Source organism: Herpailurus yagouaroundi, unplaced genomic scaffold, assembly GCF_014898765.1.
Source record: "Herpailurus yagouaroundi ecotype Mexico unplaced genomic scaffold, PumYag 216, whole genome shotgun sequence".
NCBI lineage: Eukaryota > Metazoa > Chordata > Mammalia > Carnivora > Felidae > Herpailurus > Herpailurus yagouaroundi.
Genome location: NW_024412447.1, coordinates 4,571,521 through 4,586,452, shown reverse-complemented (window position 1 = coordinate 4,586,452; position 14,932 = coordinate 4,571,521). Strand labels below are relative to the sequence as shown.

Genomic DNA, 14,932 nt, shown 5'->3' with positions numbered 1-14,932 from the left:
CCGCTGCCTTCGGTGGCGCCGCAGTCGCACAGCCGGGCGCCCGCTGGCCGGCGGCGGCGATGGCCCCCTGAGCAGGACGGAGCGGGAGCGGCGGACGGGCGGGCGCCGGGGTCGGCGGGCAGAGGTCGTGTCGCGGCCTCTTTGTCTCGGCGGCGGCGGGCGCGCCCGCGGGGCCCGGGGCGGAAGTGCGGACGCGCTCTGGACGCCCCGGGCCGCAGCGGCCGCACCATGAGCGACATCCGCCACTCGCTGCTGCGCCGCGACGCGCTGAGCGCCGCCAAGGAGGTGCTGTACCACCTGGACATCTACTTCAGCAGCCAGCTGCAGAGCGCGCCGCTGCCCATCGTGGACAAGGGCCCCGTGGAGCTGCTCGAGGAGTTCGTGTTCCAGGTGCCCAAGGAGCGCGGCGCGCAGCCCAAGGTGCGGCGGGCGGCCGGGATGCCCGCGTCCGCGACAAGGAAACTCCCGCTCCTTTTCCGCCTCTCGAGGTGGCAAGCATTTGCCAAACCACAGACCCGCTTGCTATCTCAGGCTCCGTTCTCGCCCTTGGCCGTGCTCCTTCACAGCAGCCCAGATCCACCTTCTGTGGCGTCCTGAGCATTGCTCAGCCGTGTGCCTGTTTTGCGGGGCGTGCGACAGCCGGGTGTCAGTAGTGCTACAGGAAGAGACGTTAAAGGCCCGTAACCGAGAGTCTTAAACCGCTGTAGGTCATCCTGAGTCCACCCAGGATGATGTACGATTCTGTATAGTGACGTTTCCCGAGATTAACAGAGTTCTGCCCCCTGGGACCCGGCCTTTAGAGGGGTGAACAGTTCCCTGGGCGGGGGTGGGGTGGGGGGTGGGGTGGGGAATAGTATTTTTCCTGTTTTCTTATTCTACGAATTAACGCATCTGTTGAAGCTAAATTTTTTATCGTTTTTCTTGGATTTGTTTTACAGAGGTTGAATTCACTTCAGGAGCTCCAACTTCTTGAAATCATGTGCAATTATTTCCAGGAGCAAACCAAGGACTCTGTCCGGCAGATTATTTTCTCATCCCTTTTCAGCCCCCAAGGGAACAAGGCTGATGACAGCCGGATGAGCTTGTTGGGAAAACTGGTGTCCATGGCGGTGGCTGTTTGTCGGATCCCAGTGTTGGAGTGTGCAGCCTCCTGGCTCCAGGTACTTCTCTAGAAAGAGCCTTCGGAGAGCCTCTGAAGAGGAGTTTAGTGTCAGGAATTTTCCCTTGTTTGGATTTCAGGAGAGGCCTTTTCTATATGTTATCTCCTCTGTGTTGCTACCCTGCACGCTGATAGCCTCCTCCTATGTTTATAGACAGGTAGTATCCCTTCTTGAGAAAATAATAGTTTGGAGTGGTAAATGGATTTGAGAAGAAAAAAAGTTCCATCTTCAGAACAAGTGAAAAATCATTTTCCTTAGTTGAATATGGTAAGTTAATATTCTGAAAACAGCTACACATGTAGCCTCCAAGATAGGATTTTTTGTTTGTTTGTTTGTTTGTTTGTTTGTTTGTTTGTTTAAAGATCATTAGAAGTTAAATTATACAGTTGGGTCAGTAAGCACGTAACTTGTTTTGCATTGTTCCAGGGTGACATTGCAAACATGATGGCTCTCCCAATGGATATGGACAGAAGAGCCGTTTTTAAATATCAAAGGAAAAGATGTATATTTACAATAGATTTTGTGTTAGCTGGTACTTTGAAAGATTCATTTTGTTTTGCCTTTTGTTACTCAAGAGTCTTTCAGAAACTGGTAATCTACTTAGAGTAATTATCTAAAAAAACTTTTAACATTTATTTGTTTCTGAGAGGCAGAGACAGAGCACAAGCTGGGCAGGGGCGGGGAGAGAGGGAGACACAGAATCCAAACCTGGCTCCAAGGCTCTGAGCTGTCAGCACAGAGCCTGATGTGGGGCTTGAACCCATGAACCGTGAGATCATGACCTGAGCCAAAGCTGGACACTTAACTGACTAAGCCACCCAGGTGCCCCTAGAGTAATTGTTAATCAGAACTTTGCTTAACATGATTCGCCATTAAGCTAACAGAATTTACCACGTTCAGTTTCACAGACCTGCTTAATTCTCAAGTATTTGAAATCATTTGGGGTTGTTTCCCCCTCCCCAGTTTATGTAGCTGTTTTGCTTGAAATCTGTTTATCCTCAGAATTTGGTTAGAAACGTATATATTGGTCTCTGTAGCACACAGGTAAGCTTCAGTGGAATCTATACGTTCATTCTCACCAGTCTGACTTCTGGGGAATCTGAACTGATGGTGTGTGCTGTATTTAATCTCACAATTACCTCTATCCCTTGGTAACTTAGTGAAGCCAGGCTTAGCCCCCTGTAATTCATTGCATAATTTCCCATTTATCTCTCCTGATGCTATTGTGCTGGCTTTTTGGCAAAATAAAAGCAGATGTCAATGGCAAGGTCTTGGTGGCTTGAGTCAGGGATTGTCACCGCCACCAACCCTCCACCCCGAGGGGTGAGTGGCTACCACTCCCTGCTAGGGAAGGTAGGGTTGGCTGGTTTGAGGTTGTGGGGGCAAATTTCAGCCTGAGGGAACAATCTGGCACACTCTCTCCTTGCAGTTTCCCCTGTAGGCCACGGTTGGCCCTTGGAACTAGAACATCCTGAGCAGCTGTTGAATGTGGCCCTAGCTACGCATTGGCCTCTGAGTGGGAAGGAAAAAGGCAGGAGAGGCTGGTGATACAGGATTTGAAAGAATCACGGGAACCCATAAGGATAGGATTGTAAGAGAAAGTGAGAAAGCACTGCTCTAAATCGCATGATAGCTCACAAACTCTCCTCAAGCTCTTCAAAGTGGTAGCCACCGTTCACTTCTGCCTTTGGAGTCTTACCTGTCAGCTCCCAAAAGTTGTCATTTCCTCCTCTGAAGTCCGAGGTGATCTTTACTAACTGCACTTCAAAGCAGGGGTCAGCAGGCCTTTTGTGTAAAGGGCAAGACAGGAAATAGTTGAGGCTCTGCGGATCATGCAGAGTGTTTCGCAACCACTCAACTCTGTCCTGGTAGCATAGGAGCTGCCTTACACAACAGGCAAGCAGATGAGCAGATACATGTCTCTGACTTACAAAAACCGGGATGGATTTGGTCCGTGGGCTTTTGCTTGCCAAGTCCTGCTTCGGAGTTAGCTGTGAACATCTTTATCTCCTCTGGGAAGTGGATGTGCCCGTTCTGGGGGGGGTCTTCCCCGTGTGTAGGTGGTTGTAGCCTCCCAGCTCACGACACCTGTAGTCACGTGGACTGTGGCTTCTTTCCAGCGGACGCCGGTGGTCTACTGCGTGAGGTTAGCCAGGGCCCTGGTGGACGACTACTGCTGTCTGGTGCCCGGATCCGTGCAGACGCTGAAGCAGATTTTCAGTGCCAGCCCTCGCTTCTGCTGCCAGTTCATCACGTCCGTCACTGCGCTCTATGACCTGTCGTCAGGTAAGCCTTAAACAGCTTGTTGCTCTCAACAAGTTCAGTTCTTGGCCACTTTCGTGTCCCCTCAAACGCCCAAGTAAAATGTCTAGTGAATGCTTTGGCGTTTTTGTCTGTTTGTTTGTTTTCTTCTGAAATGTGTGTTTTATTTTTGGCTGAAAGTGAAGGAAGTGGGCCACCCTGACTTCTGGAACTTGCTAGCAGGGAGCTTTCCTTAGTCATTCTCTCTTGCCTGGTTCGGAGTGGTCCGAGGGGCAGACGGCCTAAAACACGCTAGGGTCAGATATCTGGGGAAGACATGGCTTTCTCCCCAGGCAGGATTTGCTTCGTTATCCCTCACTGTTATTTTGAAACGTAACAAAATTTCAGGAAAGTTACAAGATTATTGTAAGTTGCAAGACTCCCGCCTGGGTTCACCACCTGTTAACATTTGCCATGTTTCTCTCCTTTCTTCCTCTCTTTCTCTGCCCCTCTCTCATACTCACTCACAAGTACTGGTTTTTCCTGAACTTTTGAGGGTTTGTTACTAACGTCTTGTACTAAGTCCTTAAATGTGTATCTTTCTCCCAGGAACAAGAACGTCCCCTTACTTAACCAAGATACTGTTATCACGCCTGAGAAACTAAATATTGAGGGAACAGTATTTTCTCTTATATAGCCTATATTCAGATTTCCCTGATTATCTCAATAATAACCTCTCCCCTGTCCCCCCCAGAGGTCCAGAGAATTCAGGATTCCATCAGGGATCGTACATTATACATGGCTGTTACGTCATTTTGGCCCTTTCAAATCTTGAACAGATGAAGCATTTTATTTATTTTTTTTTTAATTTTTTTTTTCAATGTTTATTTATTTTTGGGACAGAGAGAGACAGAGCATGAACGGGGGAGGGGCAGAGAGAGAGGGAGACACAGAATCGGAAACAGGCTCCAGGCTCTGAGCCATCAGCCCAGAGCCCGACGCGGGGCTCGAACTCCCAGACCGCGAGATCGTGACCTGGCTGAAGTCGGATGCTTAACCGACTGCGCCACCCAGGCGCCCCCAGATGAAGCATTTTAAAAAGTCTCTTTGACGTTGACTTTTTTTTTTTTTTTAACATTTATTCATTTTTGAGAGACAGAGTACAAGCAGGGGAGGGGCAGAGAGAGAGGGAGGCACAGAATCCGAAGCAGGCTCCAGGCTCTGAGCTGTCAGCACGCAGCCCGACGTGGGGCTCAAACTCACAAACCGCGAGATCATGACCTGAGCCAAAGTCGGACGCTTAACCAACCGAGCCACCCAGGTGCCCCCCGACACTGGTGTTTTGGAAGAGCTCAGACCTGTTGTTCTGCAGAATGTCCCTCAATTTAGATTTATCTGGTCGTTTCCTTGTGCAAGATTCGAGTTCAACATTTTTGGCAACAGTCACACCGAGGTGGTGACGTGTTTTCAGCCTGTTGCATGAGGAGGCTCGCGTGCGGCTTCTGTTGTGAGGTTTCTGAGGCTTCCTCAGGGAGATGCCGGGTGAAGTTCTCCGGGCAGCCAGTAGATGGCATTTGACTTCAACTGGGAGGAGCCTGTGTACCCCGTCCCCGCCCAGCGTCAGGGGCCCTCTGGTCCAATCATTTTCTGCAGACTCCAAATCGAGAAAACCAGTATCAACCTCTCCGGTTGAGCTGGAGTGGGAGTCTCAGACCCACACTTACTGGGCTCTGCTGCCTTCTTTCCTCCCCAGGGATGACTTCTGGGGAACACGGGTTGACAAACAGGGCTTTGTGGAGCAAACAGGGCTCTGTCCTTGCGTGACCCCCATGGCTCATGTGAGCCCCTGGACAGGCTGCGGCCCTGGGTTTCCACATGGGAAAGTTTTGGACCTCGTCCTGGTGAGCAGTTTTTCTGCAGAAAAGCCTGCTTTTCTGCTTCAGGTTCCTCCTCCTTTGCCCTCCGCTCTTGCTGCTCAGAGGGCCGACCAACAGTCTCCTATTCTGGTCTGAAGCCTAAACCAGCAGCTGGAGAGCCTCCAACGACATTTCTGCTTCTGTACAGCCCAGCAGCACCCTGAGTATATACTTGGACCTTTATTTCCGCCTCCCTTGCTGTTCAGCTTTTCCGTTCTCTTGAGAAAGCTCACGTGGACGCAGTGTGGACGTTGACATGCGTATCATGGTCACATGCGCTTTCTGCCTTTTCTGTCACGGCAGCGTGCCCCTGGGACTAGGGCAGGTCTTGTGAGCGGTGCCCTGCGGCTGGAGTGGGATTCTCCCTGGCGCTCTCCTGCAGAGGCTTCCTCAGAGCGTTGGATAGCTGGGAACAGTAGTCGGGCCCTTAGTTTTCCCATAGGAAAGATTTAATTCAACCCTTTGTGTAGCTTCCCGGTTGATCAGTGATTCCACGCCATCAAGGACGGACATTGACCTTAACACTGGGAACAGGGGCGCCTGGGTGGCGCAGTCGGTTAAGCGTCCGACTTCAGCCAGGTCACGATCTCGCGGTCCGTGAGTTCGAGCCCCGCGTCAGGCTCTGGGCGGATGGCTCAGAGCCTGGAGCCTGTTTCCGATTCTGTGTCTCCCTCTCTCTCTGCCCCTCCCCCATTCATGCTCTGTCTCTCTCTGTCCCAAAAATAAATTAAAAAAAATAAAAAAATAAAGAAAAAAAAAAAAAAAAACACTGGGAACAGATTAGCGTGGAAAAGGAGGCAATGTTCAGAGAATACCACCAGTGTTCTAGCATGGATGTGAGACATGGTGTTTTTCTCTTAAGCCAGTTTGCCAGTCTGATATGTCAGTGATTTTTGTTTTTTTTACAACTGCCTTATTGAGGTATGATTGACATACAAAAAGCTGTACATTTCTAATGTATACAGCCTGGTGAGTCTGGAGATAGGGAGGTCGCCAGGCACACAGCAGTGGTGCGGTGGCCGTGGCGGATGGACCTGGAGTCCACGGTCAGAATGGTGACCGCTGTTGCTCTTGGGAGCCTTCCTGGGGAGTCTGTGCCTTCCAGACCACAGGATGGAAGAAACTCCCCTAAGGAGACAGAACCTTGTCTTGCCCGGATGGTGCAGACAAGCTGGGTCTCTGAGTAGGATGGTTCGCTCGAGTCCACACACACACTGCACACGCTGGGCACACACACCTCCCTCAGGCTCTCGGAGGTGCCTCAGCAGGTGTGTGTGTGTGTGTGTGTGTGTGTGTGTGTGTGTATGTGTGTCGGGAAGGAGAGGTGGCGTGCCCGACAAGAAGGTGTGAAATTGGGAAATTGGCGTTCCCTCTCGGGTGATAAAGGGGCCACACACAGGGTCCCCCCCCACCACACACACATTTTGCCAAGTAAAGGCTGCAGACGACATTTCATGACGGAAGGGCAGGGCACAGTTTAACTGCAGAGCAGAAGGCATGATCTCAGGGAAGAAGGCCCCGGTCCCTTGAGAAAGAGCAGCTGGAGCCTCCGTGCACACGTGTCTCGCTCGCCCCATGCTCTCCTGTCTCATGCTTGGCTCCGGCCTCAGCGTCCTGGACGGGCTTCTGTCATCTTTAGCGCTCCTCCAGCTGAGGGCTCGACAGCTCCAGAGACAGGAGGCCGGACACCCGCTCCCGTGCTCGCAGACGACCCAAGGGCTTTGTGCACCAGCCCCAGGATGGCAGTGTGGCCAGCTGGTTAAGAGCCAGGCCACCTGAAGCCAGATCTGGGCTGGCCTCATACTTAAAAACTTTTTAAAAAATATTTATTTATTTTTGAGAGAGAGAGAAAGAGTGTACGAGTGGGGGAGGGACAGAGAGACAGGGAGACACAGAATCTGAAGCAGACTCCAGGCTCTGAGCTGTCAGCGCAGAGCCTGATGCGGGGCTCGAACTCACAAACTGAGATCATGACCTGAGCTGAAGTCAGACGCTTGACTGACTGAGCCACCCAGGCTCTCCAAATCTTTTTTTTTTTTTTTTTTTTTTAATGGACCTCAGGTACACAGAATTTGATTATTCATCATCCTTGGTCTGTGATACTTAACTTTTTTTTAATGTTTATTTATTTTTGGGAGAGACAGAGACAGAATGCAAGTGGGTTAGGGGCAGAGAGAGAGGGAGACACGGAATCCGAAGTAGGCTCCAGGCTCTGAGCTGTCAGCACAGAGCCCGACATGGGGCTCGAACTCACGAACCGTGAGAGCATGACCTGAACCAAAGTCGGATGCTCAACCGACTGAACCACCCCATACTCATTTTTTTTTTTTTAACTTTTTAAGGTTTATTTATTTTTGAGAGAAAGAGACAGTGTGTGAGATGGGCAGAGAGAAAGGGAGACACAGAATCTGAAGCAGGGTCTAGGCTTCGAGCTGTCAGCGCAGAGCCTGACATGGTGCTCCAACTCATGAACTACAAGATCATGTCCTGAGCCAGAGTCGGGACACTTAAACCAACTGAGCCACCCAGGCGCCCCTGACCTCATACTTTTAGTGAGTCCTGGGGAAGTAACTTAACATCGTCGTGCCTCAATTTCGTCATCCGTTCTATAATAGGTGGCTTGTTTGAGGAGTGAGTTGATCTGTGTAAAGGATTTAGAACAGTGCCTGGCCCATCGCAAAACCAGAAGGAATGTCAACATTTATTTTTATTGCTCTTCTCTGTCTAGGCTATGGAACGTGCAGGGTCTCCAGGGTCATGGCAGGTCAGGCTTTGCGTAGACAGATTCCAGATTTGGGGCTGGGATGGCTCTTGGTAGCTGACTGACCACAGACCGCACTCTGAACTGCTCTGTGAAGGCCACTGTAGCCGTCACAGGAGACAAAAGCTACTCTCCGGGAAGGGATGGGGGGTTGGCGGTAGTTTGGAACATAAAGAGTGTGCAGATGTATTTACATTGACCCATGGGATGAACTTCAGGGCATTGGAGGAGTTCTAGGGAAGTGTCGATTTAACATATTTTTTTGAACCCCACTGTGGCCAGACAGTCCTGGCTCCGGGGCTAAACATTGGCCAGGACAAGGGTCTCAGCCCTCACGCAGGGGACATTCTAGGAAAGGGGACAGAAAATAGGTAGGCGGAGCACGTAGTGTGAACGTCAGGTGCTGCTGAGCTGTGTGCACTTCGGGGTCCGTCTCCCGCCATCCACTTACGTCACTGGGGCCGCACACCCACCTGACTTACGGCATCTTTGTTGGCAGATGACCTCATCCCACCGTTGGACTTGCTCGAGATGATTGTCAGCTGGATTTTTGAGGACCCGAGGTTGATTCTCATCACTTTTTTAAATACCCCGATTGCCGCCAATCTCCCAATAGGATTTTTAGAGCTCACGCCGCTCACTGGATTGATCCGCTGGTGTGTGAAGGCCCCTCTGGCTTATAAACGGAAGAAGAAGCCCTGCTTGTCCAACGGGCACGTCGCCACCAAAGTTACAAAGGACTCGGGAGGGATGGACAGAGACCCCCACCTCCTGTACTCGAAACTCCACCTCAACGTCCTCCAGGTCCTCATGATGCTGCAGGTGCACTTAACCGAGAAGAATCTTTATGGGCGCCTGGGGCTCGTCCTGTTTGACCACATGGTCCCACTGGTGGAGGAGATCAACAGGTTGGCGGATGAACTGAACCCCCTAAACGCCTCCCAGGAGATCGAGCTTTCTCTGGACCGGCTGGCGCAGGCCCTGCAGGTGGCCATGGCCTCTGGAGCCCTGCTGTGCACGAGAGGTGAGGACTCCCTCGCCCGGGCCCTCCTGGAAGGAAAATAGGGACTCCTGGACCAGTGCTGCCCTTCACAGCTTCTCTCCTCGTAGCGTGAGGGACGAGGGCAAAGTTAGTTGCACAGCTTCCCCAGGTAGAACACTGACTGTGATGTCTGAGTGTCTCCTGGCCGCTTTGCCCAGGAGCAGGGACCCTTTGGGAGTGAGGAGGATCCCTCACTGTCTCTCCTCACAGAGAACCCTTTCTTTTCCTGCGTCCTTTTTTTATTGAGGCACACGTTACCTACCACGGTGCACAGGTTCAAGTGCGCAAAACATTCCCCTCACCTGCATCCAGGTCCCTGATTCTCCACTGCGGTGCTGGCCTCTCCCAGTGGCTCGTAGAACTTGTGCTTGCTTAGTGACTGTGGGCTTACAGAAGTGGCCTGTGGCCCCAGCTGGCGCTCACGTGATACGTTTCCCACTCGGCACTCTTGGGACACCTGGGCCATCTGCTCTGCTCGGTGAGAGCCTTGCCACTGGAGCCTTTCCTAGCCACCTGCTGGATGGCCAGTAGACCTGCCCCTTCTCCTGAGGCATGTACTCTTTTGGGGGCCTCATTGTTAAAGCAAGAATTGAAGGAAGAGAGAACGCAGGGTTTTTTTGTTTTGTTTTGCTTTTTTAAGTTTGTTTTGAGAGAGAGAGAGACCACATGAGTTGGGGAGGGGCAGAGAGAGTGGAGAGAGAGAGAATCCCAAGTAGGTTCTGTGCTGCCAGCGCAGAGCCTGATGCAGGGCTCAAGCCCACGAGGCTGGGAGATTGACCTGAGCTGAAACCATGAGTTGGCCACTTAATCAACTGAGCCGCTCAGGCGCCCCGAGAGACTGCAGTTTCTGAGTGGTGATGGGACAAGGCAGTACAGGCACTATTGCTATCTTACCAGTGTCCTTGAAAAGAACTCAGTGAACATTTCACCTTGTTGTCTCCAGTCTGTTCTTGATCATGCCTCTCCTTGATTTCAGATGACCTGAGAACCCTGTGCTCCAGGCTGCCCCATAATAAGTAAGTGCCCTCTCGAATAATTCTAGCTGGGCGGGGGTGGGCTGGACATCTTGTCCTGGACAGGACAGCCAGCTTCCTGGCTTCCGTGTGTAGGGAGCTGCCAAAGGACCCGATGATAAGTGGGGGGTGAGATAGCATGACCCACGTGAGAGAGCAACTCGAGGAGATGCGGTCACCTTGCCTGGGAGTCCAGGAAAGAAACCTGAGCCAGTTCGGAGCCATTTACCGCTTGCTTAAATTAGCGCACGTGTTTTGTGGTGACTCCCGGCGTCCATGCGCGTGTTGTTGGTGGTATTGTGGGTTGCGCAGCCCTCTGGGAAACACTTCAGAGCCCTGGCCTAGGGCACAGCGTGGCAGTTAGGCCTTGTCGATGGATGGCACTGACTGGGTTCTGAGCATGGGTCTAACTGGTTTTCTGTGCTGCTCGGGCAATCCCTTCACCTGTTTCTGAGCCTCCGTTTCCTCCTCTGTAAAGTTGGCCGGGGGAGGGGGCGGGTAATTCGCCTGTGCCCTGGGTTGGAGGAAGGATCAAATGTGTTGGTGCTTGTAAACTTCCAGGCCGAGTCCCTGGCTCGTGGGAATCTGCCCGTAAATGGTGGCTATTGTCACGATTTGGGGGTAGTGGTGATGACAGAGGTGAGGAGCGGGAGCTGTGTGGTCACAGCTTCTGGGGGAGAGTCCAGGCCGCTGCTTGCCGTCTGAATGACCTTCGGCAAGTTCCTTATCTCCCACTGCCTTGTTTTGATGTAAAATAAAAAAAAAAATAACAGTACCTGCCTCTTGTCTGCTCCCCTCACCTCTCCTGCCCCGCCCCTGAGGTAGGATTTTTGCGAAGATTAGAGTAAAAACTCAGTGCTTGGACCAGGCCTTGGTGTGTACCAAGTATCTAAGAAGTATTAGCTGCTGTTGCTCTTACTGTTATACTCAAAACTTAGGCATGTCGCTTGATGTGATTAGTTTCATTGACTCTAAGAAGCAGAAGCCAAGGGTGCAAAAATGTCTCATGCAAATACAGCATCACTAGTAGCAAAAAGTTGGAAGCAACCTAACAGTCCCAAAGCATGGGAATCCCTAGTAAATCAGTAGTGATACATCAGAAGGGCAGAAATTATGTATCCACTGAAAAGAGTAATTGTGGCGTCCTGATGAGGAAATGTTACAGTTGAAGGCAGAACTCCGGCCACCAGGGTAGTGTGCACAGGGACAGAAAACAGTCAGTGAAGCCGGTAGGATGACTAACACTCTTCTTTCTTTAGACCGTCAGGGGCCGGGGCTCCAGGGCTGGCGTTGGCAGGCAGTGTGGATGGAGGGTGCGTGAGCCCGCCGCGTGTGCTCACGGCTGCCCAGGGCCTGGCCCGCCATCGCCGCCAGGGCCGGTGCGCCTGGGCACATGTGGCAGACCAGTAACCGGGATCGGCCAAAGGCCAGCTCGTGGGCTGATGGCGAGAGTGGTTGCAGCCTGAGGTCTGCGTCCCCGTGTGTGGTTGGGGACTCCGTGTCAGACCCTGCAGCGAGGGGCGGCTTCCGTCAGGTGTCTGGGTAGATCCGAAAACCGAGTATAACTGAGTATCGTATTGGTGGAGTGCGATGGCTCCTGGTGAAGTAGAACGGTCCTGCTTGAGATACTCTGTCAACAGCATAGACAGCTGTCCAGAGGGCCACCTTTCCCTCAAGAGCCCATACTGTTCCTTTCTTGCCCCCGCCCCCACCCCCACCCCTGGGTGTAGGAAAATTCCCTGGCATCTGAAGACGTTGTTTGTATAAATAGGTATCTTTCTGCCCCTCTTCCAATAATCCCGTTGTAGTATTTCTCTTCTTTGTGCACAGCTCTTATTTCATATCTAATGTTTTTAGGGCATTAAAATGATGACAGGGTTTAAATCCTTTGTCACCTCAGCGTTATCGCTAGAGGTCCCCATTGGAACCCCGGTGGGACTTAACAGCCGGCGCTAGGCCCTGCCCTCCTGGCACATACCGGACGGGCAGCCTGGCACCGATGCACGCAGAGGACTTGTAGTCACTTGGAAACTTTCTTTGACTTGTGATAGTCTTTTTTCTGTTGTCTTTCTGAATAGACTGGAAACTTCTTGAAACCCATTTTATCTCTGGCACAGTATGCAGGTTCAAACGAATGTATGACCTAAATTTTGCCTCTGTAACACCCTCCTTAGATTTATTTGTTTGCTTATTTTGATTGAATTCCTCACCCCGAGTTATAAAAAAAATAGTAACATAAATGAAAAGGGGCTCAGAAGAGCTTCAGGCCAGGCACCAGCTTTTTTCCTGACTTCGGCTTACTTTCTGAGCTCCTCCCGTGGGCTCTGGGCACCAGACTTTATACCGGGGGGTGGGGGGTGGACAGGGGGAGCGGCAGTGACAGTCAGTCTGCAGACAACTTAGCCCCCACCTGTCAGAGCTCCAGGTAGCTGGCTGACAGTAGCCAGGGCAGGGTGGCCTGGGATTGCTCCTGGACCCAGCAGGGCAGTGTGAGGGAGAGACAAGGAAGTCCTGAGTGCGAATGGTTGATGATGTGGAGAGGCCGGTGTAGACACTGCAGACACAGAACCCAGTTGAGGCGTGGCCTTGGGGTGTAGCTAGGAAAGCGAGAGCAGGGCCAGTCTGTCCCACGCAGAGGCCAGGGGAGAGAGGGGAGAGGCCAGGCTGGGGAAGGAGGCCTCCGTCCTGAAGAGGAGAGGGCCAGAGAAGCTTCTCTGATTCCGGCGTTAACTGGGTGGGTGATTGGGTATTTGGTGCTAACTGCAGGGGGTGGGCGGGCTAAGGCCTGGAAGCTCCTGATGTGGGAAAGTTAGCAATCTTTGCTGGTCTCTCTGGGAGGGAATGTGGGGCTGGCGAAGATAGGACTGATCAGAGGGAACTCTTCAGGGAGATCCAGAAGGGACCAACACTGGAAACTGAAGGGGATTCCAGGAGGGAGACCCAGGCCATGGATGTCCCGAACCACAGAGAGGAGAGCACAGGGCAGAGAAGGTGCGGGGCACCTGGGACTTGGGGCGGTGGTGGGCGGGAGGGTGTTGGGGAAGGAGTGATGGGGTATGAAGAGTAGGGCTGGAGTGTGGCTGTCACCCTGGAGTGAAGGAGCAAATGAGCAGGAGGGTTGGAGCCTCCTGGTGGGGGTGGGGGAGGTGGCCCCTGAAGGTGGGAAAGGGCTGGGTCCCGGCCTGGGCCATCCCAGGGGCGGGGCCATCGTGGGGGCGGGGCCTACCCTATTTAGGGCGGAGTCTATGAAAGAAAGACCTGCTTTCTAGTGGCTGTGCTTGGAATTCAGCTGAGACTCAGTCACTACGCATGACTCTGTGGCCCGCTGTCCTTCGTGCCATCGGGCCTTGGTCACGATCCTCCTAAGTGTACACTTGGGGCTGAGCCGGATGTGGGAGTCCCCAGGCCACAGACACTGAGGCTGTGCCCAGAGCTCCTGTGTACTGTAAGCCTCGTGCAGACCCTTCCTCCGCAGCCTTCTCGCCGCCCTGCCTCCAGCGCCGCCTTGTGGTTTCTCCGATGCGATGCCGCAGGATCCTCTCTGCTGGGGGCGGGGGGGGGGGGGGGGGGGTCTCCGTCTCAATCCTGCCACCTCCAGGTCACTTCTCCTGCCGCTGTTCCCCAGCCACAAGCCGCCCCCATGCAACGCGTGTTCACAGATCTCCATGCCTGGAAACGTGCAGGCTCTGGACCTGCAGCTGGTGCCCCTCCTGGCGCTCGCGCGAGGCCACCGCCGATCCAGGCCTTCTGTCCTTCCCGGCCGCAGCACATCCACGAGTGGACAGGCCCGCCCAGCCGCTGCACACCTAATCCTTGTCCTTGTATTTGCAGCCTGCTCCAGCTGGTGATCTCGGGCCCGGTGCAGCAGGCGCCCCACGCGGCGCTCCCCCCAGGCTTCTACCCTCACATCCACACGCCCCCGCTGGGCTACGGGGCGGTGCCGGCCCACCCCGCCGCCCACCCCGCGCTGCCCACGCACCCGGGCCACACCTTCATCTCGGGCATGACGTTCCCGTTCAGGCCCATCCGCTAGTCCGGCCCCGCGTGCCGCCGAGTGGCAGTGTGCCTTCCGCCGGGGCCGGAGGAAGCCTTCCAGAGAAAGGGGGAGCCACCCCATAGAAGAGGACCTTTGGGGGGCAGCCGGCGGCCCCCCTCCCCGCCCCTCAGCGGCCGGACTGTCTTGGCGCGGAAGCTGCGCAGCGTGGGGAAGTCCGGGTGCCTCCCGCCCGGGTGACTGTCACAGGAGTCCAGACCGGATGGATGGAAGGAAGAAGGCGCGCCGAATGGGATGGGCGTCCCCGGTGCTGATTCCACCAGCCCGAGGGCCTGTGTGGCGTTTCAGATGTGCCGGGAGCCCAGCCCGAGCGGCCGGGCACGGGTGTCATGAGCAGCCTTTGCAGGTCCGTTTGGCTTCTCTGCTTGTGAATGTGGCGGGTCCCTGTCCCCAGGGTCTCCAGTAGCTCCGAGAGCTCGACGCTGGGTGGGGGACCCGGCCAGGGCCGCCCTCACCACCGAGGAGCTTCTCTGTTTTATTGGGGTCTAAATTTTCCTTTCATATGTTCAAATAAATTTTTTCTAAACTGTTTTATAGAGTTTATGGAATGTATTCTTAAAACTTAGTAAACGTGAGGGGCGCCTGGGTGGCTCAGTTGATCAAGCGTCCGACTTCAGCTCAGGTCATGATCTCAGGGTTCGTGGGCTCTGTGCTGACAGCCTGGAGCCTGAAGCCTGCCTCAGATTCTGTGTCTCCCTCTCCCTGCACCTCCCCTGCTTATACTCTGTCTCTCTCTCTCTCTGTC

The 14,932-nt window shown here is 53.5% G+C and overlaps 1 protein-coding gene across 2 annotated transcripts; it reads left to right on the top strand.

Moving 5' to 3' along the window:
- Positions 1–6: 6 nt before the first annotated feature.
- Positions 7–14,719, top strand: INTS15 (integrator complex subunit 15). Of its 2 annotated transcripts, none has more exons than XM_040455825.1 (6): positions 7–390; positions 939–1,160; positions 3,281–3,446; positions 8,578–9,102; positions 10,097–10,136; positions 13,965–14,719. In XM_040455825.1, the coding sequence occupies exons 1-6, from the start codon at positions 229–231 to the stop codon at positions 14,164–14,166; spliced, it is 1,317 nt and encodes a 438-aa protein (XP_040311759.1). In that variant the 5' UTR covers positions 7–228; the 3' UTR covers positions 14,167–14,719. The 2 variants fall into 2 exon arrangements, with proteins under 2 accessions (XP_040311759.1, XP_040311758.1); XM_040455824.1 differs by having other exon boundaries at positions 7–420.
- Positions 14,720–14,932: the final 213 nt, after the last annotated feature.